Genomic DNA, 26,934 nt, shown 5'->3' with positions numbered 1-26,934 from the left:
CAGGCCAGGGAGTGGGTGGCTGGGAGAGAGTGGCAGGCAGAGCTGGTGGAAGGTGGGATATGGCAAAAGACACCCTCAGAGGCGAGGGAGCTTTCTGCTGAACATCTACAGCACTGGGATTAAAGATGAGAAGTGCACACCAGCGTGCCGTCAATAGGAGAGATGAATGCCCACGCGCGGTCCACAGGAGAGATGAATGCCAATGCACCATCCATACTGGCCTTAGAAATGACAGCTGAGATTAAAGATGAGAGGTGAATGCCAATGCACTGTCCAGAGTGGCCTTAGAAATGATAGCACTGTGAGCTCTCAAAATTAGCAGGGATGATTTTGCTGTGTTCGGGTTGGAGGATAGATGGGCATATGAGAATCAGTGCATGAATGTGTGTGATTATTAAACACTCTATACAGTCACAGCCATTCCACACCAGCAGTGGCAGCCACAGTTACCTTGTTTTAATTTTTTCTTTTTCTACAATGAGCCTACTTAGAGGAGTCCTGTTCTTACCTCAAAAGGAAACAGAGCCGGAGAAGGGCAGTCCCTTGAAAAGGGGCACATGGCAAGCTAATGGGAATTTAATTGTGTCACTCAGTACACCAGCCCCATGGTCAGGATGGCTCTTAGTAGGTGTCCTAGTGCATTTAATTCACTCAGGCAGCAGAGCCTAATGGTTGAGGGCATGGCGTCTGAGGGTGGAAGGCTGGGGTTTTGGGCCCAGCTCTGCCACTGTCCAGATGGGTGTGCTTAGGCAAGTTTCTTAACCAGTACATACCTCAGTTTTCCCATGTGTAAGGTGGAGGTAATAATGGCATGTTCCTAGGAGTATCATTTTGAAGTTAGATGAAGTACATTGTTTCCTGTTACTGCTGTCTAGTTTGGAAGGTAAATGGTATATGTGTGATTATTTCAGCAATCTTTTGTGTGATATTTTTAGTTTTCACACTGCCTTCATAGCTGTTGCTTTTAACTCTTACAAAAGCCCTGTGGGATAAAAATGGAAGGCATCACTCCCAGCTAACAGGCGAGGAAACTGAGGCTCAACATCACAGCATCTGTAAGTGGCAGAGGTCAGACTTGAGCTGAGAGTTTGTTTTTTTTTAAGCCAGAGGTTCTCAACTCCCTGCTAGAGTCACCTCCCCTCCGAGATTCCCCTTCCGCTTTCCAGCCAAGGCCGTCCCTGAAGCTCTTCCTCCCTGGGCCTTTGCCTTCTCCCATCGTTTTCCAGCAACTCACATAGGCATCTTTACTTCCTTAAATGGAGCATTGCAAGGGTCACTTACCCTTGGCTGTTTTCTGGTGGTCAGAGTGACTTCCTTCTACTGTGTCCTTGGGTCGTCTGTACCCTGGAAACACACCTGGGGCCGGCCATCCTGAGTGAGGGGTCCCACTGGAAGCATGGAATGGAACAGAGTAGCACCGAGCCTGGACCCCCGAACACAGACAAAGTGGAGCTGCAGAGGGACGGGAGCTGCAAAGACTTTCAGCAGGGCCTGCGATGATCTCTGTCCCCAGGGCTCCAGCGAACCCAACCGGGAAGCTGCTGTGTCCTCACAGGACAGATAATGATGATGCCCCTTGCTCAAGCTTTCTCACAGGGGAGCACAATAGGTCCTCCCCATCTGGCCCCACTTCTTTCCTCAACCTCATTTTTTCTACCTGTGGCCTCCCATGGCCCAGCAGGATCTATCTCTCTAGCCGTCTCTCTGTTCCTTCAGAAACAGACTTCTCAAGGTCATGCTGTCAACCCTTGCCCACCTCCTGGATAGCCTCTACTCACTCTTCAATTTAAATGTCACTTCTCAGGGAGCCTGCTGTTTCTCCCCAAAGTAATGGTCTCCTTGCTACCTCCATCCTGTACTTTTCCATCATACACTTATCACAGTTGTGATCATCTGCATTTTTTGCCATTACTTGCATCACATGTGCCCCTCCACCCCCAGACTGTAAGTTCCATGGGGCCCAGGCCTGGGTCTTCACTGCCTGGTACATAGTGATGCTCGATAAATATTATATGAAAGTATTAAATATTCAATAATGCTACGTGCAAGTGCTTTGGACAGTGAAAGTTGCTTTGCAAATGCGTTTTCATCTTAATGTTATTGCTATCCATGGGGTTACCAAACAATAAAAGAACTGTCTCTGGCAGCTGAGGCTTCCAGAAGAATCAGGCAAAATGATTCGTAAGGAGGATTTATTGAAAATGGTCTGTAAGCTACACAATGTCTTGCGGTGTGGCTGCTCCTGAGGGAGGGAAGTTGAGAAATGAGCCTGAGGATGTAACTTGTACTCAGTTTTGTAAACAACCCGGATTCAGCATCTTGAGTTTGTCCGTGCGACGATCTGAAAGCCTGGAGAAGAAAAAGAAATGAACTCCCGAGGGAGTGGTGTGCAGTTGCTGTCCAGGTTTTCTTCTAAGCTAGTCTTCGTACCGTGTCATTTGAAGCCTTGCCTGTGTGTGGTGCCTGAGAGAGTGCGTGCTGTTACCAGGATTCTACCGTCGGCTCAATCCCTTCTCTGCTCCCAGCTTCTTTCGGTGCCACTGAACTCTCACACCCCTACTGAGTTTATTCCTCTTTCCACACCTCGTTCAGCTCCTTCCTGACCTCCCCATCCTCTGTCCTTTGCCACAGTTCCTGCCTGCTGTGCCATTGTAGTCTGTGAGCCCAGCCTGGTCTTCAGTGCTCAACCATTCACTCCACATGTTCCTCTTAAGCCCCTGCTGTCATTCTAGAGAGCTGACCCATGGTTCCCCCCAGTAAATCCCACCCTTCAGTAAAGGGCACCTTTATGATTCACTTCCCCCAAGCACCTCTTCCAAACACTTGCCACTCTCAAGTCCCTAGGCCCATTCCCACCCCTGCATTATCTCTTATTCATCAACTTTTTATTGAGCATATACTACATGCCAGAAACCATACATGGTTGGAGGTATAAGGGTAAATCTAGACACCATGCTTTTGCTCTTGGGATTCCCAGTATGATGGGAAGAAAGACCCAGAGAGAGAGAGACAGAGCGAGCGAGAGAGTCCCGTGAGATAAGCATTGTGGGTGTATGCATTGTGCTCTGTGAAGTGGAAGGATGTTAACTCTGAAGGTGTCAGGGTAACATTTCAGCACAGCATGAGCAGGGTTGCTCCAGGCAAACAGAGAGGACAGTGTCATAAGCAGGTGGACCTGCATGTGTGGAGAATGTGGTGAATCAGGGAAGATCACCCCATTCTGTGTGGCTGTGGTGTGGGGGGCAGCCTCTGGAGAGTGGGAAGACAGGTGCAGGCGTGACTGTGGGGGCTGTGTGAGGAGCTTGCATGTGAGGAACCTGTGGGACAGTGGAGAGCTATTCAAAAAAACTTTTTAATAGAATGAAATGAATAGATATGTTTTAGGAATAATCAAGGAAAGGAGAACGGATTGCAGGGGATGCAGGAAAGCGGCAGAGAGGGCATTGCAGGGTTTATTCTGAACATATTCATTGAGGGATGCCACAGATCCTAAGTGCTCTCTGCTGTAGGAAAGCAAAAGTGAATGGTTCTCACACTCAGCTGCTGCAGGGGATAAAAGCTCGAGGTGGCATGATGTAGAATCTAGGTATTTAGAGATGTCCAGGACCTACCCTAAAGCAGGGTGGATGAAAGGGGAAAGGCTGCAGTATCGCCACGACAAGGCTTTACCTCCCTGCTTTACTGTAGCCTCACCCCTGCCCTCACTACGGTTGCCCTAGGAGATGGCCTCGTGGGGGGAGGTCAGCAAGACTGTCCCAGGCCTTACTCCCAGCCACCTTTGCTGACAACTCAAAGGAAGGCAAAGGGAACCTTAGGTCCTTGGAGCCTGGGTGAGGGTAGAGTTGAAGCTGGGACTCTACGCCTCTCTGCAATTATGTCAAAGAAAAGACAAAATGATCCACAGGGTGAAAAGAGATCACTCTCAAAGTCAGCGATTTGTTTTGCTTTTTGTTTTATGTCAGAGAAACACTTGCCTTATAAAACTAAACCTAGGAATGGTGGTAGGCCCTGGGTGCCAATCCTCCATCCCAACCCTACTGATCTGACCCCCCAGGGGCCCTCGGTTCAGTCCCGTGTGAGACCCATTTGGGTTGCTCTTCAGGCTTTCTGAGGCTAGGCCCTTTGAGGTGTCCTCAGACTCTCTGTCTACCCACACCCACACTCGGGATCCTAATTTGCAATTCAGGCAGCTGAAACTGATTCAGAACGAAAAACAATTGACATCACTCCTTGAAAAAAGAAAATGATTTTGTCATTGGCAATATAATAAAACCTAGTTCTAAAAGCAATCTGCCTCCCACCCAGAAGGTTCGCATTGGACAGGTGAGAGTTCTATCCCCTCCTGCCAGGCTAGGTGACAACAGCCTCAGCTGGTTTCCTCCAGGTGGGAAGTGACCAGCACAGGAGAGGCAGCTCCTCCCACCTATGCTGACCTGGATCCAGCCCCACCTCTCCCTGTCCAGCCTTTACCTCTACATGTTTGTTCCATAAGGAAGCTCTGTGCATGATGCGTATAAGTACCTTAAGTACTTTTCTGAGCCCCATTGCTCTGGCCCATGCATTGGGTTAAAGGCAATATCTATCAAGCACTCTTCCTCCCAAAGGGTAGCTTGGAAGTAGGACTCTACGTAAGCCTGCGGGCTGGCTGAGACCTTCCCCAGGCAGCTCCTGCACAAACCCATTGACTTCCTCTTGTTCCCAGCACATAAGGACCCCAGGTCATAGCAACAAGACAGAGCCTGGTTTCTGCTGGTTCTTGAGAACTCATGAAACCCTGAGGTTCATTTATCTGGAGTGTGTAGAGGCAAAGGAATGCTTTAGTGCGTCACTACCCAGCCCGCTGCATGCCAAATATCCAAGCGTGCTGGCTGGGGTGCCAGCTCTGATCTGGGTTCCCAGTGAGATAACTACACTGTGCAGGTTAAACCAGTTCCTGCCCCGGACTCCCAGTACCAAGGAGAACTGTAGGGTTCTTGGCTGCTGGCAGGATTGCATTGGTCAAGCTACTGTGCTGCTGTTGTTGTCAAGGTTGCAGCATATTCTGCATTGAGGACTAGATCAATGTGTATGTCCAAGGCTCCCAGGCAGTGAGAATAGTGCGTCTGTGTGTCCTGAGTGCTAATGATGGCCAAGCAACTCAAAAAGAAGACAGGCAGCTGCCTCTGGGGCTGGAGGTAAGATCCTCACTCGACCTCCTTCTACCCGTTGCCCCCCTTCCACTACCCCCCTTCTTTCTCTCTCCTCTTTTCCTCTCCCTAGCTCCTCCTCTTTGTCCCTGCTCCCCTAGCCTGGGCCTGCACCCTGGCTTGTATCATCAGGATGCTGAGTGTTTTGTTTCCCACTGATGCATGTGGGCATGAGACTGTCCACATTCCTGTGATTCATTCACTGTCTTGGTTACACCTGAACAGAGGCATCTTTTGTACCTGACCTTAAGGGGGCTTGGCTCTCCAATCTCACACTAGAATGAATTGATGCTTTTCTCACCTAGCAAACACTGGCTGGGCCCCAGTGGAGGCGAAGTGCTGTCCTAGGCCCCAGCCCTGCACATCCTTACCAGGACAGGGTTAATTCTCAGTCCCCTTCTACCATCGCTCCCTGAGGGCAGCCTGGCTGCAGCTCTGTTCTAGTGAAGGGAGAGGATTCTGGTTTGGAATGCTGGTAGCCGCTGCCACATGGTCCATATGTGACTCTTTCTTTCCTGATAGAAAGTTATGACTTAGTTATTTGAGGAGGAGGATCTGGTTCTTTACAGTTGGCCAATCCTGGCCATGCATGGGCCTTTGCTGGCTGGGTCAGGCTCCCCTTCCTCACCTGACGGAGGATGCCCTGTAAAGTTAGCCTGATGCCCAAGAAATGCCAAAATGGGATGGGCCTGCCGCCAAAACACAGGAGTGACCTTGGCAGAGTCCTTTCCCCTTTCTGGACTTCAGTTGCCTGGGTTCCTGCTGTAATTAGTATGAACTGACTAACGCCCGAAGGCTGGATGGTCAGCTTTTCCAGCATGAAACCAAACCAGCAAGGAACGCAGGTGCTGCTGGGGAAACTGGGGTCCCTGTCGAGGCTCCTGTTCTTTGCCTCATCTGAGAGCTTAGAGTGGGTTCGCCACTGCCCATCTCCCTGGATCCATGAGCTCCACTGCTTTCTTGTCCGCTCCCCACCCAGGCGGTAGAGCCTCATGCCTTGCCATCTCCCTCCAGGGAGCTTTGGAGGCTGACCAGTTCTCTCCCACTCTCACCACGTGTGCTGTGATCCGATGGCCTCCCACGGGCCCTGACCATCAAGACTAACAGGGTTGTGGGTGTGTGGAATATGCTACGGGCCTGCAGGGGATTCCCTGTTCCTAGGAGACCAATGCACTCCCTGGTATCCCTCCTGCTACAGCAAGGAGCAAAGTACAAAAGCAAGTATACAACCACACGTTTCCACTCCAGTGCTCACGTCCCTACGATGTGATCTCTGTGGCATGTGGGTCTGACTTTCTGGGTTTCATAACCTTTCCATGAAGGAGGCGCTCACAGAGAGGGCAGCGGACACATGGCGGCAGTCAGGAAGTTAGACCCGAGTGAATGCTGTCACCATAATGGACTTGGTCAGTCAGTTGGCATTTCGTTGTAGATTCATTCCTTAATACCCCACACCCCGGGCTGGATATCTCTGCGTGTCCTGGAAGAGAAGATAGAAATAATTCAGCCTGGGCCGGGCGCGGTGGCTCAAGCCTGTAATCCCAGCACTTTGGGAGGCCGAGGCGGGCGGATCACGAGGTCAGGAGATCGAGACCATCCTGGCTAACACGGTGAAACCCCGTCTCTACTAAAAATACAAAAAACTAGCCGGGCGTGGTGGCGGGCGCCTGTAGTCCCAGCTACTCCGGAGGCTGAGGCAGGAGAATGGCGTGAACCCGGGAGGCGGAGCTTGCAGTGAGCCGAGATCGCACCACTGCACTCCAGTCTGGGCGACAGAGCGAGACTCCGTCTCAAAAAAAAAAAAAAAAAAAAAAAAAGAAATAATTCAGCCTGAGGCTCCCCGCCAGTCTCCATTCCCAACTCTCACAGAAAAGAAACTCAAAACACATGTGCAGTGGTTTCACCTCTTCTCATGTTGAAGCCACCCTACTACTGGAGGCATGTTGAGACTTGCCCAAGGCAGGAGAAGGGGTCACACTTCCAGCCCCTATAGCCCACTTAATGTCATGATGGGTGCTGTTCACTTTGGTATCATTGGGTTGTGGTCATGACTGTACTTATTATTGGAAGCACATCTGTATTGCCAGCCCAATTGTCCTCTCTTGAGTAAGTGGGCAGTGTGGTTATTCCCACTTCACAACGATGAGACTTCTTGCTGGAGTGCTCACAGGCAGCGGTAGGACCAGAATCCAGGCCTCCTGGCTCTCTGACGTTCCTGGATTCTGACAGCCCCGTATGGTCCAGGGATTGTTGACCTGACCTGTCAAAATACGAGTTCTGTCACCAGAAAACAGGGAGATGCAATCACTGGGAGAGGGATCACTTTTTTCTGCTCTAGGAATGATTTCTTGTTGCCTCTGAGCATAACCCCTGCAAATGATTAGCCTCCCGGGAATAGTAGGAGGTAACCATGCACATGCCTCAGCTGGATAAGGAGCCGGTGCACCTGGGTAAGAGGCAGGCTGGGCTGGGTGGAAAGAAGTAAAGAACTCTGTGAAATTTAAAGGGACTGAATCCAGGATTTAAATCAGATAAGACTTGTGAAATTCTCATGTCTGGTTGGTATCCCTCAGCGGGTAGAAAGAAGTCAGTATTACAAATTTGGATTTGTAAACTATGGTCTGGAGTGTGGAGCTTCTGGGAATGCATTTACACTGCTCAGATATTAATATTGATGCAGTAGGTTAGGAATTAGGTGCTGAGAATAGAGCGATACACATGATGGAGTTCCTGCCCTCACTGCACTTCCAGTCAAACATCGAACACAGTAGTTAAAACTGAAACAGAGAGAAAAGCGACATAAAAGGGCTAAGAGAGGGACACAGCCTGAAAAGATAAGCTAGTCTGGGAAGGGAAAAGAGACATCAGGGAAGGCTTCCTGGAGGAAGGGACATTTAAACTTAGACCTAAAGGATGCATAAGAATTAGTGGCTGGGTGTGAATTACACCTGTAATCCCAGTACCTTGGGAGGTTGAGGCAGGAAGATTGCTTGAGCCCAGGAGTTCGAGACCAGCCTGGGTAACATGATGAAACCTATGTCTACAAAACTTAAAAAAGAAAAAAACCTAGCTGGACATGGTGGCATGCACCTGTAGTCCTGGCTACTCAGGAGACTAAGGCAGGAGGAGCTCTTAAGCCCAGGAGTTTGAGGCTGCACTGAGCTATGATCGAGCCACTGCACATTAGCCTGGGTGACAGAGCAAGACCCTAGTCTCAAAAAAAAAAAAAAAAAAAAATGAACCAGGCGAAGAGAAGTGGGGCAGTTTCCCTAACAAAAGGAACAGGTTTTCCTGACAAAAGGAACAGCAAGTGTGAAGGCCCAGAGGCAAGGGAAATGTGACATTATCTATGGGCTGAAAGATACCTTTTATGACTGGTGAGTAGAGTTCAGGGAGACTGGAGATCAGAGGCTAGAGACAGTGACAAAGGATGTCAGTTCCCAAGATGAGTTAAGGAAGCAAGGTAAATCCTTCTCCAAGAAACTGGGAAAATTAGAAAAACAGAAGCAAGCACTTAAGGATGCTCAAGAGTGCTCTGTAACAGGAAGCCCCATGGGAGATGGCAGAGTTCACTGGTGTTGGAACCATGCCTAGTTTAGACCCCAGGCTCTACCTTCTAAGGTGTGACCTAGAGGAAGTCATTTCAACTCTCTGCAAAATGGAAGGAAGCAGAGGAGAACGGGCACCTGCAGGGCACCTACTGTGTACCACGTGCTGTGCTGAGTTGATTCATCTACTGAGAATAGTTACACCTACCTCACAATGTAACTAATGAAACTTCAACTTAAACGTTGTTGAATGTGTATGACTATGCCCAGCACCTAGGAGGCCCTCAATAAATGCTAGCTGAGTTGGACTGTGGGCCTGGGGAACAAGGCAGGGGTTGGTGCCAGAGACAAAGAAAGATCCCGTTAGCAATGGGAGCGTGAGGTCAGAGTCCAGGCCACCGATGCAGGTAGGCTCCACCTGAGTGCCAGCTCCAGGTGCTTGGCAGAGGCTCTCAGGAGTGCTGTTTTAGAAGGACTTTGATTCTCCTGGCTCATCAGGAGAGAGTCATGACTGAGTATCAATGTCTGCCATAGGCACAAAATGGAGTGATAGTAATATATACGGCACACATTTGCCATTTTGGTCGAAAGCAAGATAATACGGACTCCTGTAGCTACAAGCCAAGGATCTTTGAGCATCCCTGCCATGGGCTAACCCTGCAGGTAGAAAGTAAGTGGTCCTGTTTATGGATCCCAAAATTTGGCAGGAAAACTCAGGTCTGAACACTGAGCTGCCAGAGGACTTTCTGCATTCCCAAGATGGCTTATTAGATGTGGGCTCACAGAGTTATATCCCAATTCAGGGAAGGCACAGTGGCCTGCAGGCACCATTCAATAAGTACTCAAGCAAGTGTGGGAGAAATAAAGATGCAGGCTCTGCCTCTGAGAAGCTCAGACCTGGCTGGGATCACTTCCCTTCAGAACACAGCCCGAACAAAGCAAGCCCCAAATAGGGCCTCACCTTATTTAGCCGCTGAAGTCATAATTGCACTGATTTAGATTTTGAAAGAGGCCACCATCTTCTGCTATCTCAGATCTCCTTTCTTTAAAAAGAAAAGAAGTTTCCCCTTGAATCTACAAGGGTCAAATGTTGCAGGAGTTGGTTAAAATCAGAAGGATTTACACACCTGCTGCAAATGCCCCCTTGGACACTTGCCGACCAGAAGCTGGACTCAGCCTCCAGCCTGGGCAGGGGCCTCTGTGCAGCTGGTGCTGTGCCCGCGGCCACCGGCTCCCAGACTTCCCACGCAGGGACCCAGATGCTCCCCTTCCTCAGCTTTGCTGATGTGGAGCTGGAGTTCCGATGAGGCAGCCGGAATTTCTCTCCGTGCTATTTTAGTATCGCTGAGAGGCATGGGAAGGCTTTGTTCTCCCTGGCTGGTTACGTAATTTTCAAAAGGAAAAACAGAGCAAAGCCCGAACGCTCCTGGAGATTTTGCTCTTTGGGGAGGAGGGAACTCCCCACCCAGCATCTGATGTTCCTTCTGCAAACTTCTCTTCCCTCCCTCAATTCTTTCCTCTAACCACCCCACCTCAGGGAGGTGAAGACAACAGGGTCCCCTCCTGTTTCTTTCTCAGCAGTGTCCCCACAGGCGTGTTCTTTAGAAAACCGTACAAGGGAAACACAGCCCAGGGTGGGTGGCCTCACTGCCTCCCAGGGACCTTAAGACATTTGCAGTCACCACAGGCCCACACGTCCCAGCGGGAGAGGGCTCACCTGAGGCCCATCATGGGCAGCAGAGCCTGTCAGTGGTTCCTCTGCTTGAGACCTATTTATTTTAGACTAAGCTGGGCTTTTGGCTCAGGTCAGTTGGTGCCCTGCTGGCTGGTGTGTGTGAAGGGTCATCCCAGGTCCTAGGCTGGGAATGGTGCTGGGCACGAGACAGGCACAGGCATAGGGAATGTAGCCCATGGTTGGCATCATGGGCGGCACCATTAGGAGCAGCCATCTGCCCACATATCAGAGTTTCCGCAAAGGAAAATGAGTTTCTGAGTGTGCACAGGTCACTCCACATGCACCACTGCAACCTGCACTCCTCCAGGGTGGAGGGAGCAGCGCTTAATTTCAAAAGCCAGAAGGCCAGGGAGAGTTGTTTCTCCTCATTCCTGGGGGTCCTGCTGAGAGAAGACCCAGCTGAGTCTCAATGGTAAAGATCAGCGATTACACAGCAGTTCTTTCCTTGGTGAGGAAACGCCTCTGGTCATTATGCTTTCGGGAGCCTGTGTGGCCTCCTGCCTTGAACCCCTGCTTTTAGCCCCTGCTCAGGCTGCAGGGATTTAAAAAGCTTTCTTTTCTGGGCCTCAGGGATGCTTTTTAAATTTATCTTTCCATGTGGGTTGTACTTTGTCATAACCAGAATCTTACTGCAAACATGGAGCCATTCCTGTGTCCACTGATATTTATTTATTGAATCCCTCTCTGTATGCCAGACACTGCCCTGGACCCTGGGTTACATCAGTGAAAACAGAGAGGTAAGGTTCCCTTCTCCCCACAGTTCTGACTCTGGAATCTAATGAGATCCATGCCAGGTGAGACCCAAGACTCCAGACTCAACAAGGACTTTTCAAGGCCTCTTCTCTATTTTAGAAAGTCAAGAACTGCAGATCTCCAAGTCCTTCCTCTCCATTAGTTAGCTATCGCTGTATAACAAATGTCCCAACATTTATTGGCTTAAAGACAACATTTATTACCATGCAGCTCCTGAGAGTAAAGAATCTGGGCACAGTTTAGTTGGTGCCTCTGACTCGAAGTGTCCTGAGATGTCCATCAAGCTGTTGGCGGGGCTGTAGTCCACTCAGGGCTCAACTCAGGGAAGGGTTGCCTCCAAGCTCACTCACACGGTGGCTGGCAGGTCCGTTTCTGAGAGCTCACAGGGATCCCCCGACAGGGCTGCCTCAAGAAGGAGCAGCAACTTCCCCAAGAGCGAACAGGAGAGAGTGATTACCTGAGATGGAAGCTACAGGCTCGTTATAGCCTGATCTCAGAAGTGGCATCCCATTCCTTTTGCCAAATTCTGTTCCTTAGAAATGAGTCAGTGAGTCCAGCACCCACTTGAGGGAAGAGAATGACACAGGGCCTGAAAACCAGGATCACTGGGGCATCTGGGTAGCTGCCTTCCACATCCTCCAGGCGCCTCTCTGACTGATGGGACTCACCCCGTTTCCTGCTACACTTACAGTAGGGATCACGCAGTTGACTCCTGAATGTTCCTGTGTTGTTTCCATAATTATTGTTGTGGTTCCACTCCCCCGATATGAATATAAGCTTCTTGAGGTCAGAAGCCATGTGTTCTACCTCTCCTCACTTTCCATTTAGGCCAACCATGTGCTGAGCAAGTTACTCTCAGTTAGATCATCTCAGCGTCAAGTGAAAAAAAAAAGTAAAAGTCCAAAGCAAAAATGTCTTAAACAGCAGTAAGGCTTGACAGTCTCTCTTGGCAAGAAAGCTGGAGGTGGGTAGTTGTAGGCATGGCTCAGCAGCGATGCCAGCAAGGTCCCACGCTCCTCTGCCACCTCCCCATGTGGCCTCAAGACAGCTGCTGCAGCACCAACACCACTTCCTCTACACCCGCATCCACAAACAGGAAGTAGGGTTTCTTCTTGCTTGGGAAGGAAACCTTTTCCCTTAGGACTCCCCAGCAGACTTTCTCTTAGGCTTGTTGACCAGAACAGGATAATATGACCACCCCTAAAGCAATCACTGCCCAGAGGGAATTGTATTACCACAGTTGGTTTAGATTCATGGTCCTCAACAGAGATGGGTTTGGGAGATGACATTGCCTCCTGGGACCCTGGGAAATGTGAGTCTGACCCAGGGACTAGGGAGTGCTATTGGCATTTAGTGGGTTGGGATCAGAGTTGTTAAACTTCCAGCAATAGTGTATGGTACAGTCCCATAAAGCAGAGAGAACTGCAGAAGCTGAGGCCAGTCATTGTGTAATCACCTGAGTGAGCTTGGAAGCAGATCTTCCTCCCTGTTTGAGCCTTGAGATGACTGCAGCCCGGGCCAACAGCTTGACCTTGAGTCCGAGGCACCCAGCTCGGATGCCAACACCAACCCTGTTGAAAACTGCTGATTGAGACAAGTGATTTTCAACCAGAGGCGATTTTGTGCCTCCCCCATAGGTGACAGTTGTCAGTGTTTGGAGACACTTTCAGTTGTCACAACTTGGGGGTGTGACTGGCATCCAGGAGGCTGAGGCCAGGGATGCTGCTGAGCACGCAGCCATGCACAGGATAGTCCCACTGCTAAGGATCACCTGGCTCAAAATGTTGACAGTGCTGAGGCTGAGAAACGCTGGTTTAGACCCACTGGGAGTCATTCCTGAGTGGGCTCAGCTGCCTGATGGCCGAACCAGACCTGGTTTGTTCGTGAGGAGGAAGCAGGAATGTTTCCTGGGTAGGTGGCCACAGTCAGTGTCAGCTACAGGCTGTGCTAGTCAGGATGCCTGCAAGTCAGCCAGCTCATCCCAAGGATGCTCAGTCCCTGTGCCACAGGCTCCAGCATGGCTGTGGTTCACAGTTAAAGGTCAAGAACATGATGGAAGGTGGGGGTGTGGTTGTTTAAAATCAAGGGTTTTTTACTCCACTTTTAATATTATTTCAGCATTCTATTTCTGGGTTTCTCTTTCCATAGAATGGGGTTACTGTGGCCTCCATACTGGGTTGAACACAGGCTGAAAAGGTGGCTGTCTCTTGCTTTAATCTGAGACATACCACAAGGTGTGCCTACCTCACATTTTTCCCTCACTGGGCCTGAAAACTCACACTGAGCCTAGATGGTTTGTGGTAAGTCACTCGCTGGGGCTGAGATCATGTTATGGCGATTAGAGCGTAAGCGTTGGACTCGGACCAACCTGAGTTGACATCCCAGATTCTTCACCTGCCAGAGGATGACTGGGAAAATCACTTCCCTCTTGGAGCTCCATGGAAAATGATATCGACCTCACAGGGATGTTGTGAGACCCAACTGAAATAATCAGGTGAAGCCACTGGCCTCTGGTAAACCCTCAGGACATGCAGTTCCACCATCTTCATCACGTCCTCTTTGCCATCTCTCTGGAAGGCTTGTTAAAATGCAAGTGGGGTTGTGGAGTGAGGCACATCAGCCGTACCACAGAATTGCAGAACTAGAAGGGACCTTTAGGCCAGATTAGGTAGCTTTTGGAAAGAATTTGCAGATGAGCTGAACCAAGCCTCACCTCCTAGGGTAGCTCCCCAGGAGGCCAGCCAGGCCTGGGATCGTGTCACCATGAGGGGCAAAAGGAAGACTGAGTCCCAGAGGAAGGAGACAGTGCAGTGCAGGAGGAGCCAGAAAGGGGCCAGGTCCCAGCACACTTCAGGGCCTGCTTGTGAATGAGCTAGAGGATGTTCCCGTGGAGTCTAGAGCAGAGGTCCATGAACTGCAGCCCACAAGCCTACTCTGGCCCAGCACCTAGTTTTGTAAATAAAGTTTTATTGAAATGCAGCCATGTACCTTTGTTCAGGTATTGTCTGTGGCTGCTTTTTTGCTATAAAGGCAGAATTAAGTTGTGTTGAGTGGTTTCAACAGAGGCTGTATGTCCTGCAAACATGAAAATATTTCTTCTCTGGCTCCTTACAGAAAAAGTTTGCCCATCCTTGGTCTAGAGGACTCCATTCACATAGACCACAGTGACTCATTAGGATCACGAGCCTTGGAGTCAGACTGATTGCCATGTGAAGGTGCCACCTAGAAGCACGCAGTGCAGAGCCTGCTTGGCTGGAAACAGCGGCTCCATGGGAGAAGGGCTTCCTGTAAGTTTCAGAGTGTTCAGGAGAGGGGAAGAAAGCAGCGTCTGTGAAATGTCAGCACCTAGCTGGGGAGATAGTTCCTGTGGAAAGTCGACAGCATGAGGTTTGGGAGGATCTGAGCAGACAGGGAGGTGAGTCTAAATTTAGACTTTCCAAAGCCATTGTGTAAACCAGAGCCCCAGGAATCCCAGAAAGGGACAGTTGGCACACGCCATCTTGTCTCTGGTTTGCCTCCACACGTTAAAAGGCTGGATGAGTGAGAGAATAATTAATTGCCCTCAAATAAGCTGTTGCCTGAGAGTCGGTGAGAAAGCAGTGAGAGCTGAAACTCCATTGTTCAGAGTCCTGAGGGTAGAAATTTCTATTCCTGTGTTTTATTACAATGCCCAGCCATGGAATCATGGGGACCTTGGCTGCCCTTGCGGGAGTTCCATGCTTTCCTCTTGCTGGGTGTCATTCAAGCACGACTGAACGAGTGGCCTTTCCATCCCAGACAGTGAATGCCACCTCCCTGGGTTTGAAATCACACCTGTGGTTCGGAGCAGTTCTGAACCACCACCTTTGAACTGGCCCTGAGAAGCTGCACCACACCAAGAGCTGCCACAATCACTCCCCTGCCCAGGTGGACACATCCAGATGCCAGTCTGCTCCTCCCCATGGCTGATGGGCCCACACCTCTCAGCATATCATGCAAGAAATGGATCACTAACCTGAGACTTCTTAGGTGATGGATGCCTCATAATCAGCCCACCTAGTGAGAAAGGCAAAGGGTTTACAATGCAAATTACAGAGGACTTGGGGAAAGAAACAGAAAATCAAGAGGCTTGAGAAGAGAGGCATAATAATAAACTCAAATGGGAACGGAGAAATGGTCAGACAAGAGGTTGCCTGATTAGAGCACTGAAACTCTAGAGAGGCAGCATCTAAGCAGAAGATGTTACTAAGAGGATTGAAGTTCAGAAATATTAGTTGGTCTGAGTGGTTAGGGCTTGTTGTGAGATGCGCCCTTTGAACAGTTTCCGTGGCAAGTATCACAAGGGACAGTGACCCCTAGGAAATGTAGGCATCACCACTTTGTAGACATAATGAATGGCACTCAGCTCCTTCTAGTCCACGGATATTTTCTATGCCCTACTTTGTGCCCTGTAAGCTACTTGTGAAGCTTACAGTCTAGTTGGGAGATGGACATGTACAAAAAGTTAAATAACAACCCAGGCTAATATATGGTAAATGCCAAACACAGCATACACATGAGTGCCACAGGAGTTTAGAAAAGGGAGATATGTCATTGAGAACCGGGATGGATGCTTTAGGAAAAAAATGAGACTTTGGATCCTGAATGATAGGATTTCAACAAATGGGGGTGGTGGGGAAGCAGGAGAATATTTCAGAAACTGGGAAGGTACAAGCAAAGAAGCCAGGCAGGAAAGAGTCTATTTAGTGGCCCACCAGAAAGGTAGAGTGGCTGGAATCGAGGCTTTCCACCTTGACATGGTACTTGCCCCCTAAAGCTGACAGCATGTTGGGAAGACCACTGAAAAGGAGACATGCACACAGGGTGTCTCTTCCCATGCATGAGAGGGAAAGAGTTTTAAAAATAAATAAAGCACCTCTTAATTATTCGCAGATTATCTGCATTGCAGCTGACCTCAAGCAAATCCTGCATTCAGCTTGCTTGTGATGTCATCCCCTCTCTGCTTAGGTGCTCATTCCTCTCTCTGTTTACAACCCAGCAGGAGCTGGAAAGGGAAGAAGGCTTAAGCATGTCTCTTCCTAAAAAAAAAATAATAATATGCGATTGCCTCTTTGCTGTGCCCTTGGGAGCCAGACCAGGCTTGTGGGGAGAAAGAGAAGCTTCAATGTAATTGCCATTACGTGACTTGGGCAGCAGGAGTCGAGGAGTGAGACAATGGGGAGCTGCGGAGGCTCTTTGATTCCCCTGAGTTAGGTATCCAGGTGGACTTCACTAGCACAGGCCATAGAATCTGGTTCACTGGGTGCTCCCAGCACTGTCTCTTAGTGGCTGGGCATCCTCAAACAGAGTGAATGGTATTCATTTACCCATTCATCAGATGGATATTGACCCTATCTATACTGAAAGCACTAAGCTGGTGTTCTCCAAGCCTTGGTGTCCTCACCTGTAAAGTGAGAACTGGAATCAGAATTGATGTTTCTCCATGGAAGTGCTGTTGGCATTTGGGGGTGGAGGGGTGGATGTCAGTGGACGTGCTCTGGGCATTTGGGCATGGAGGTGGGGATGCTCAGTAGAATGGTTAGCAAATCTGGCCCTGCCCATTAAATACCAGTAGTGACTCCCAGTCAAATAAGGTGAGGAGGGCAGTATCATCTCTAGATAACGACCACGGGCCTTGTTTGCTTAGATTGCTTCCCAATCTGAAATTCTGTAAGTCTGGTTGTTTTGTTCCTGGACCCAGTAAAAACATGCAGAATAGAATTATCAAAGATCTGACAAATTATCAGAATCTTGAATACATCTTATTCAAATATAAGGGAATGTTTAACTAAACAGCAACAATAGGTAACATCTGTTGAGCAATTACTATGTTCTAGACCCTTGGCAAATTTCTTTCATTAGAAGTCTTTACAGGGGATCTGATTGTTTACTATTTCAGATCATCTGTGTCCCCTAATTTGCCCCCTTAATTTCAGAGCATTGAGTTGACTATTGTTTTTGCTTCATTTATCTTTGCAGAATTGTGCAGACTTCAGATAGGAAAGCGTCTCTACAGGAGGCCCTGTGATATGATGAGAATAAAGCAGCAGTCTGCCAGGTTCATGCCTTTGTGTTGGATACAGTGTTCTTTCTTTGTGTGTCTGTGGTCTTTATGAACTTAGAAAACCTGCCAGTCTCTTAGACGCTATGATATTACCTTATTTCAGAGATCTGAATTTACATTTCTAGTTTTGCAGGGTTTTTTCTCCCCACTTAGCTCCTATACCTGTAATTTGAGTCAACAGCCACCAGAGGGCAGGGACAGTGAAGTTTAGATTTGACCCATTGCTTTGAAGAGCGAGGTCACCATTGTCAAAAAGAATACAGCTCACCATGCCAGTCTTGATGTAGCACTAGGAACTCTGCACCCTGGTTTCTGGGCAAAGAGAGTCCTTTTATTATGGGTGGCAACATTACTTCCTTGTAATTTGGTACATGGGCTTCTTCAACTTACGTGGAAAGCGAGAGATACAAATGTCGTTAAATCTCAGTCCCCGTGAAAGCCTCTTAAAATGTTCAAAGACATTTGTAAAACAAGGAAGAAAAGGAACCCAAGTGCAAAACAAAAGTATCGATCCTTTGTTTTCTGTCTGCAACTCGTTACTTTCTACTCTCACCCTTCCTAGCTAGTGCTGATGTGTGTGTTTGGAAAGCATAAAACAAATTAATTTTGCAAAGGTCAGAAGGGATACTCCTCCCCCGTAATTTGCACATGTTAACCTTGGGGGAGCCGGCACTGACATAAGAGGCACAACATCTGATGGTCTTATCAAATCAATCCATCTTCTCTCTCTTCCAGGGGAGTGCTACGCACAGCAGGAGGGTGGCTGGGCAGTGCAAAGCCCGGAATCCCCTGAGCAAGCAGTGTTTCAGCTGGCTGGACAGATCAAATAACACTTGGGCTGGTTAACAAAAGATGCAAGTGGGAAGGTGTTGGAAGCCGGAGTATGGAAATTTACCCAACGTTATCTCTTTGACAGGGAAGGAGACTTGGTCTGAAAGATGCCACATTCCTGCAGCCTTTCTGGGTGCAGTGGAATACAGTCTTGGGCAAGGTGGCGTGGATGAGCTGGCGAAAGAGGATGCTGCCCATATCCAAAGGCTCCAGAGGATCCCGGCCTGGCAGCTGAGCTCCCCTGCATCTGGAACCTCGGGCGTAACTTGGTGTAGAGCTCATGAAAGGTGCTTGGGTTTCTCCAGCTTTTTTCACCAGTGCTCACCAGACCGGCTCAGGTTTTGGAATCTAAGGTGAGCTGGTAGAAACGGGAGAGGTAGAAAGAAGCCCCTGGATGCCTCCAGAATTCATTGATGGGATCCCTGCATACTGCTTGGAACACAGAGAGAGGCTGTGACACAGCTGAGCTTTGGAGCATCTTAAGTAAAGGAGTTCAGCTCAGCAAACAACTCTTGCATTTCAGCCTGTAACAAAGTGTTCAAAGGGGAGAGTTTCTGCATCTTTTACTTTGCAGTCCACTATGGTAGAAAACTTGACATTCCGTAGATAATGATACTCGGTTTTCTTTCCAAGATGCCAGATTTAAAAAGAAATATGAGCCATTCTAAGCTTTAAGGAGTGTTCAGGAAACACAGGAATTAGTGGACAGCCCTCCCAATGCAGGTTAAGGCAACAGTCTGAGCCCCCAACTAGTGCAGCTCAGCGAGCATGGCCATATGCCATTCTCGTCTCCAGAGAGCTGGTGGCAGTGACCTCACCAGGAGAAAACGCATCCCTCAGCCGTGGGACTTGACAGAATGAAGTGTGCGAGGGAGACCACTAGCCGAGACTTGACCTTTCCTGACTGCCCTTGTGTTACCTGGGCAGCTCCAGATCACTGAGCCCACAATGGCTGAGAAGGGTGACTGCATCGCCAGTGTCTACGGGTATGACCTCGGTGGGCGCTTTGTTGACTTCCAACCCCTGGGCTTCGGTGTCAATGGTTTGGTGCTGTCGGCCATGGACAGCCGGGCCTGCCGGAAAGTCGCCGTGAAGAAGATTGCCCTGAGTGATGCCCGCAGCATGAAGCATGCACTCCGAGAGATCAAGATCATTCGGCGTCTGGACCACGACAACATCGTCAAAGTGTACGAGGTGCTCGGGCCCAAGGGCACTGACCTCCAGGGTGAGCTGCTCAAGTTCAGCGTGGCCTACATCGTCCAGGAGTACATGGAGACTGACCTGGCACGCCTGCTGGAGCAGGGCACACTGGCGGAAGAGCATGCCAAGCTGTTCATGTACCAGCTGCTCCGCGGGCTCAAGTACATCCACTCCGCCAACGTGCTGCACAGGGACCTGAAGCCCGCCAACATCTTCATCAGCACAGAGGACCTCGTGCTCAAGATTGGGGATTTCGGGTTGGCAAGGATTGTTGATCAGCATTACTCCCACAAGGTATGTCTGGCTGGAATGGTGGATACCGGTGGTCCACAGAATCCCCAAGAATACTTACAGCACTCCCAAGCTGTTCCTAGCTCCACGGTAGTCAGAGGACTAGAGTTAGCAATTACGGGAGGCTGGATGGTGCTAGGAAGATCATTAGCCTGAAAAGTTGTTGGAGGTGTGGAGAGAGATCTGGTTCTTGGTCTTGGCTCTGCCGTGTGGCTTTGATCACTCTAAGCTGTGCCAGCAGAAGCTGGACTAGATCTCTAAAATTTCTTCCAGCTCTAAATTCTATGGCTTGAAAACTATGTGGTTGGTGAATTTGCCTCTAGCATCCTCTTATCCCTGCTGTCCACTTAGCCATCCCATGTCCTTCCTGTGTGCTGAGGACACCCCCTGAGGCTTCCAACCCTGTGAGCCTCATGCTCTGGTTGGTCTCACCTCCCTCATCCCATCCAAGCTGACCCACTCAGTGTCCATTTCTCTCAGTCAGCGGACAGCAGGCACAAATGATTGATCTGATGAGCTAATCCTTCACTGTACCTTATCCAGCTAATGACTCAGTTCTCCCAGGTCCCATGATACTCTTGCCTCTCAGTGTGATGCGAAAGCCACGGGTGGCAGACTATACTATTGAGATCCCCCGTGGTGGGTGCTAAATACTCTACCAACTGCAGGGATCAGAGCTGACCTGGCCACTCTGCTGGAGACAAATGTCACACTGAGTTGTTCTCAAAGGCCCAGACCTCCTCTTACCTGATCCACTCCTCTCTTCAGAAGCTGGGAGTCCTCTGACATTCCCTTCCTTCCCCTGTCCCAGGTTCCTGCCACTTTAGGGGTGCCTCGGAGCCCCTCAGCATGAGCATGTTGCCATGTACTCTGCAACAGAGCTGGGGGCTGGGTGTGGCTTCCAGCCTCCTGCCCAAACCTTGATGCTACAAAAAATGTTATTAGAATAAAACATCTCCTTGGGAGTAGGTGTACAGTAGTCTATTATCATCCAAGGGGCTGGGGTGGGTCATGAAAGGGGAGGGTGGCTTTGACCTTGAAGGTGCTTTGACTGTCTCCCTGAGCCCCATTCCTCTGCCCTCCCTTAGCACCCCACATAGAAGGGCACTGATCTGCCTGCTACAGCTGCAGTGGAAGGTGTCACAAGGCGCAGGGAGCAGGGCTCCCCATCCTACTCTACCTGGCTAGAACTTGGACTCCAGCCCAGATTTCAGACCCCAAATCAGCCTAGCTGGCTCTGGCTCCGTGGTGCCACAAATTACTTAGCGACCTTAACCATGAGCCTGTCCTCTGCCCCGCTCCTGCAGCCAAGCCATCTGTCAAAACTGACAGCCAACTCTGTAGGACGGAATGTCCATGAGGTGGGGCCACGGGAGGCAGGGAAAAACAGTGCCCTTGTATCTCCTTCTGATACCCTGAACTGCTTCTTCCTTCTCTTTCTTCTAAGGAGCAATGACTCCAAACCACCAAACCAAAGGTTTTAATCCAAATCTGTTCTTACTTGGTAAAAGATCTAGAAAATCCACAAGACTCTTATATGTGGGATGCACAAAAACTACCTTGTGAATTGGAATAAACCAGTACATTTGAGCATCATGTGATGAAAGGACCTGATTAAGTGAGTTGCGACAAGGAAAGAGCTTAAGACAGCATGTAGTAGGCCTTTAGGAAGGTCCAGGAAGATGGTTTATAGTGGCATAAACTGGCTATCATAATAATTCTTTGGGGGTGACATGGTGTGAGCAAAAGACCCTTTAGGAGGAGTCAGGGGTCCAGGTTCCTTCTAACAGTGCTAACTTGGACACTTACTCCTGGGAGCCTCAGTTTCCCCTCTTTGACAGGGATAATAATTGTGCCCTATCTGCTCCTCTGGCTTATGGTTAAGAATCAAAATGGTCCATGAATGTAAAATTCCTTGGAAAGCAGTCAGGACTGCATCCATTCATTTAATGGGTGTTTGGTGAGCCAACATCAAACCCAAGCTCAGTGCTGGGAGTTGGAGAGACTGAGGCTCACATGCTCCCCCAGCGACCCCGAGGGCTGGGCTCAGTGTTATCCTGTCACTTGGGACTGGAAGCCATTTCCCTGGTTGAGACTTCCATTTTCCCAATGCAGAGGAATTTCGATGTTCTGGCTTGCTCTTATCGGGTTCTCTTTAATAAAATTCGCTGTGGGAGGTTAAAGAAATCACTGGAGGCAGTTACGAGCCCAGTAGGCATTCACATCATCCCTGCACCCCCGTGTTTGGCAGACACCACCCACCCCCACCCCACCTCCTCCCTTATACACTTTCTGCTTTTAGCTTTCTGCCCTCTCTTCCCCCAGTGATGATGAAAGGCTTATATTTGGTGCTTTTATTTATCCAATGTGCATTTAAATCAGTTCTCATTTAATCCCCATAATGCTGTGAAGCACTTAGGGCAAATGGTTCATTTTAAAACAGAGAAAAACGGCTTTCTCAAGCTTACACAGCTGATGTGGCCAAAGGACACAGGGACTGGGGCTTCTTCCTCTCCTGGTGGATGGAGGGTCTCTGTGAGCGCAGTCTCCTTCATGAAATCTTTCCGGATTCTGGGTTGGAATTAATCATTCCTTCCTCTGAATTCCCATGGCACTTTCCCCAGGCCATCACGGGTATCTTCTTTTTTTTTTTTTTTTGACGGAGTCTCGCTCTGTCGCCCAGGCTGGAGTGCAGTGGCCTGATCTCAGCTCACTGCAAGCTCCACCTCCCGGGTTCATGCCATTCTCCTGCCTCAGCCTCCCGAGTAGCTGGGACTGCAGGCGCCCGCCACCTCGCCCGGCTAGTTTTTTGTAGTTTTAGTAGAGACGGGGTTTCACTGTGTTCACCAGGATGGTCTCGATCTCCTGACCTCGTGATCCACCCGTCTCGGCCTCCCAAAGTGCTGGGATTACAGGCTTGAGCCACCGCACCCGGCCCATCACGGGTATCTTCTAACACTGATCACTCTCCGCTCTGTCCTAGGGGTATTTGAGTCTGTCTCTTTGTACTCTCCCAAGCCGAGAGTCCCCTGGCCTCTTGCAAGCTGTCTCTCCTTCTTCATGGTCCCCCTCCATGGATTCTGATCACTGTGCCTAAGACAGGGCCCTCAATCGATTTTGTTGACTGTGTTGAACAGATGGAAGAATAGTCATCTACTAGCACATTGCAGAAAGGGAGCTATTGGGTTCCTTGATTCTGTGTGGTTGGAAGGGTTGACTCTCAGAAAAAGAGCACATACTTCTTCCAGACAGTAGGTTGGTTGTGGTCAGACGTGTACATCTTCTGCATGCATCTGCTCTCTCCAATGTGTTTGGCGGATGCTGTCTACACACAAACTTCTCAAAACCTAATCCCTTCTAAAGTTTTATGAATCTCCACTCCCTTTGAAGAAGACCATGCTCACCTGGGCTACAGCGAGTGCCTTTGTGTGGGTCACAAAAAAATGCCCCCTTTCCCTGGCTGAGAGAGCCCAGGGCCAGTGATAGGGTTAGTGATCCAGCGGGAGCCTTGTTTGGAAAAACTCTCAGAACATTTTTCCTCTGCTCTCACACCACAACAATATACCCAGAAGACTTCCGTGACCTCAAAATATGTGGGGATTTCTCCCCACCAGCAAGTTAGCAATCAGTTCTTCAGTGGACATCAGCTGGATGACCCCCAATTCAATTCTGACACTATTTACCTGGAGATAGTGTCAGATCCCACAGGTTGAGGGACACAAGACTGCCCCCTCCTTCCCACCGGTCATATTAATAAGTCCACTCCTCCGGAATGTCTGATGGACTGGCTTCAAGTTGGGGTTCCCATGGTCCCCTCTTTGGGTTTAATTAATTTGCTAGAGGAGCTCACAGAACTCAGGGAAACACCTATTTGCATTTACTGTAAGGGTTAGGGTTAGGTCCATGTAACACTTACTTACATTTATTATGAAGGACATTTTCAAGGATACAAATAAACAGCCAGGTGAAAAGATACACAGGGCATAGTCCGGAAGGGTCCTGAGTACAGGCACACCTGTCCCAGGGGAGTGGGGAAGCACCACCCTCCTGGCACATGGATGAATTCTTATTCACCCACCCAGCAGTACACAGCAGCCTGGTCCACATGCCTCCCACCTTTCTCATGGGTGGACAGTATGTCTCATTTGCTTCCACATCCCCTCCTCTGGTGCAGGGCCTGACACCGGGCCCGTGTCCATTAGGTTCATTTAGTGAAAGAGATACCAAAGAAAACAGCCTCTTCTCTAATGAGCAACTGGCCACGTCGGGGTTTCAAGTTGCAGTCAGGACAGATGCTGGGTGTGCCCCGCTACTGCACCACCCCCGGGGGTCTTGGTCTTTGCAAGGTCTAGGGGGCATGTAGAGGCCCCTGCAGCCCACACTTGGGGAGATGGTGTGGGTGGCAATGGAGGGTGTTCCCTTTCAACAGGGGCAGTCTGGAAAACACTGTCCTCTGTGTTATTCTCGCTCACCTCGCCAACTGCATGACCTTGGGCAAGTCCTTTTGCTCATGTAGTTTATCACTAGAATAGATGTGTAAAAAGACCTCACACCCATGTTGTCCATCCCTAGCCTTTCACAGATGACAAAACTGGAAGGGAAGGAGCCTCACTCAAGGTCACACAATGAGTGGCTGAGCCTGGGTTTTCACTCCATGTCCACTGTTTTCTCAGAGCTTAACTTCCCTATTGTCTTTTCTGCCAAATTGGGAGAGTCAGGCCATTCTGCTTATTTCATGGGATTCCTGTTAGAGTCAAATGAAAAAGCGTGGCTGTCAAAGCGCGCTCAGATGTACGCAGGGCTAAATCACTAACCAAACTTTGCCCAAAGAGATGCCATGGCAATGCCAGGCAGACATCAGACATCAGTTTCCCCTTCACTGGGATACGGACCCCACTCCTGACCCAGTGGCCTTGGGGCGAGTCGTGCGATCCCACCTGAGGGTGGCTTCTCAGCCCGTGGTCCTGTGACAAGCCCTTTCTACCTACCGCCTCCTCTTCAGGCCCGTTAATGAGTTCTTCGTTGTTTGTGTTGAGAAGAGGCAGTTGAAGGATTGGAGCGTGCTTTCCTCTGAATTTATCCTATTAGGAAGTAGACGATCTCAAAAGAGAAAAAAAAATGTCATTAAGACTTCACTGAGCACTTTGTAAGGCCTAAGAAAGGTCAGGAACCACCTCAGGAGTGTGCGGAGGTCCTGAGGAGTGCGATGACAGCCTGAATCACAATGAGTGCGTCGCTCCAGGAAGGGCCACCTCTCCTCCTATCATAGAGTCCTTGCTGGGGCTGCCGGGGGCACCACCCACTACCCTTGCTTGTAGCACTTATTTTACCCTGTGCTCACTAAACCTGCTCATCTCCACTACAATATTCAAGAACAGTCAAACTCCTGATCCAGTAACCTTCTATGACTAGTGTGCGTCATGGCATTTACAGTAAAACTAGCCCTCTATGGCTCACACCTCTGACTGTCAAAGGCACATATAGAGGCCCCATTACTGGGTCTATCGTTCTTGCAGCAGTACTTCTAAAATTAGGTGGGTATGATATAAAACAAGTTACTTTAATTCTAAGCCCCGGCAGAATTTATAGCATATCAATTCCTCATTCTGTCTCTCTAAGGGATAATCATAACAAGTTTTATTTGCCTCTGACAGACTGACCTAAAATCACTCATTGCCTATTCTTTCATAAGCCACATGGCGCTTGTATTTCATATATCTGCCTTTCAAAGAGGCAGTAAGCAGAAAACACCCAAGAAAGAAAGGAAGAGGAAGGGGCCCATAAGAATTTGGGCAAAGGCTCTTGTGTTTTGATGGATCATTCAAGCAAGTCTGTTTCCTGCAGGGCTGGCCTGCCTTTGAGCCTTTCTACTTCATAGCCCTCTGTCTTCTTTCTTCATTCATGATCAGAATGCTTCTATGCTTTGCCTCCATATCTCATTAGGATGCCTTAAAAATTAACTAGCAGGCCGGTGTAGTAGTTCACGTCTGTCATCCCAGCACTCTGGGAAGCCGAGGCAGGTGGATCACTTGAGATTAGAAGTTTGAGACCAGCCTGGCTAACATGGTGAAACCCTGTCTCTACTAAAAATATAAAAATTAGCCAGGCATGGTGGCGTGTGCCTGTAGTTCCAGCTACTCAGGAGGCTGAGGCAGGAGAATCGCTTGAACCTGGGAGATGGAGGTTGCAGTGAGCCAAGATTGCACCACTGCACTCCAGTCTGGGCAACAGAGTGAGACTCCGTCTCAAAAAAAAAAAAAAAAAAAAAAAAAATTAAACTAGCATAGTGGTTCTCAAAGTGAGGTCCCAGATTAGCAGCCTCAGCTTCACCTAGGAACTCATTAGAGATACAGGTTCCCAGGTTCCATCTCAGACCTACTCAAACAGCCCTGAGGGTGAGGCCCAGCAATCTGTGTTTTCACAAGCCTCCAAGGGATTCTGATGCTCTTGAACTTTTAAGAACCATTGACCCAAAGAAATGGCATCGCTTATCTCAGGACAGAAAACTGATGCTCCTGATGTGTTTGCTGATGCTTGGAGCTGTGGCTCTGAAACTTCAGCACAATGAAGGAGACTAAGAATGCCTCCCAGAGAACACAGGTGTGTCTGAAGCAGGTGCCTTAACTAGAAGGGCCGCGAACGGTGGGAATCTCAGGCGCTGTGACAGGGAGTCATGTGGATTGTTTTAAGCAGGATGATTTTGGAGGGCCTCACTCATATCACCTTGGAAACTGCCTGCTCCCCCATGGCACGAGTTTACTGAAAAGCTACACACATCAGGGACCTAAACCTATAGGAGGACTGTTTCTGTTTAGGTTTGATTTTTAACAATTAGGTGACACAAACAATAATTTTGGAAAACATAAGCTTTTCATTCTGGTGTGAACTGCTTCACCAGATGTTTAAAAGCAAAAGCACTTTTTCACAGTTCAGCAAGATTGAATGTCTGATTGAGGGCTCAGCAAATTACTGCAGTTTGTTAAGTTTGTGGTTCCATTTGAGGTCCCAAAGGAGGAAAGGAGGAAAGGAGGTACATGATGTCGAACACATGCAGCCAGCTTCCAGTGGCTTTGCATGGGAGCTCTGGTTGGTGGGGTTTACATGGGTTTAATCATGCTGAGGCCAGATGCGGTGGCTCATGCCTGTAGTCCCAGAGCTTTGGGAGGCCAAAGCAGGAGGACTGCTTAAGGCAAGGAGTTTGAGACCAGCCTGGGCAACAGCGAGACCCCATGTCTACAACAAATAAGGAAACATTAGCCAGGTGTAGTGGTGCACACCTATAGTCCCAGCCACTCAGGAGGCTGAGAT

At 49.2% G+C, this 26,934-nt stretch overlaps 1 protein-coding gene and 1 long non-coding RNA gene across 6 annotated transcripts in view; one reads left to right on the top strand and one right to left on the bottom strand.

Annotated features, from left to right (window-relative positions):
• MAPK4 (mitogen-activated protein kinase 4) overlaps nucleotides 1-26,934 on the top strand; it is a 177,394-nt gene that overhangs the window by 90,052 nt on the left and 60,408 nt on the right. Inside the window, exons 1-2 of one of the 5 annotated variants that reach the window (XM_015121921.3) lie at nucleotides 4,862-5,174; nucleotides 18,221-19,629. In XM_015121921.3, the coding sequence (XP_014977407.1) occupies nucleotides 19,084-19,629 (546 nt within the window). In that variant the 5' untranslated portion in view covers nucleotides 4,862-5,174; nucleotides 18,221-19,083. 5 annotated transcript variants of the gene reach the window in all.
• LOC106994514 (uncharacterized) lies at nucleotides 2,183-6,646 on the bottom strand. Its single transcript, XR_003724639.2, has 2 exons — nucleotides 6,497-6,646; nucleotides 2,183-2,349 (listed from the first exon to the last, which is right to left on the bottom strand). It is a non-coding gene; the product is annotated as an uncharacterized LOC106994514 (long non-coding RNA).

Source organism: Macaca mulatta, chromosome 18 (genome assembly GCF_049350105.2).
Source record: "Macaca mulatta isolate MMU2019108-1 chromosome 18, T2T-MMU8v2.0, whole genome shotgun sequence".
In the NCBI taxonomy this organism is placed as follows: Eukaryota; Metazoa; Chordata; class Mammalia; order Primates; family Cercopithecidae; genus Macaca; species Macaca mulatta.
The sequence above is the reverse complement of the archived record's forward strand: the minus strand, read 5'-3'. Positions and strand labels throughout refer to the sequence as shown.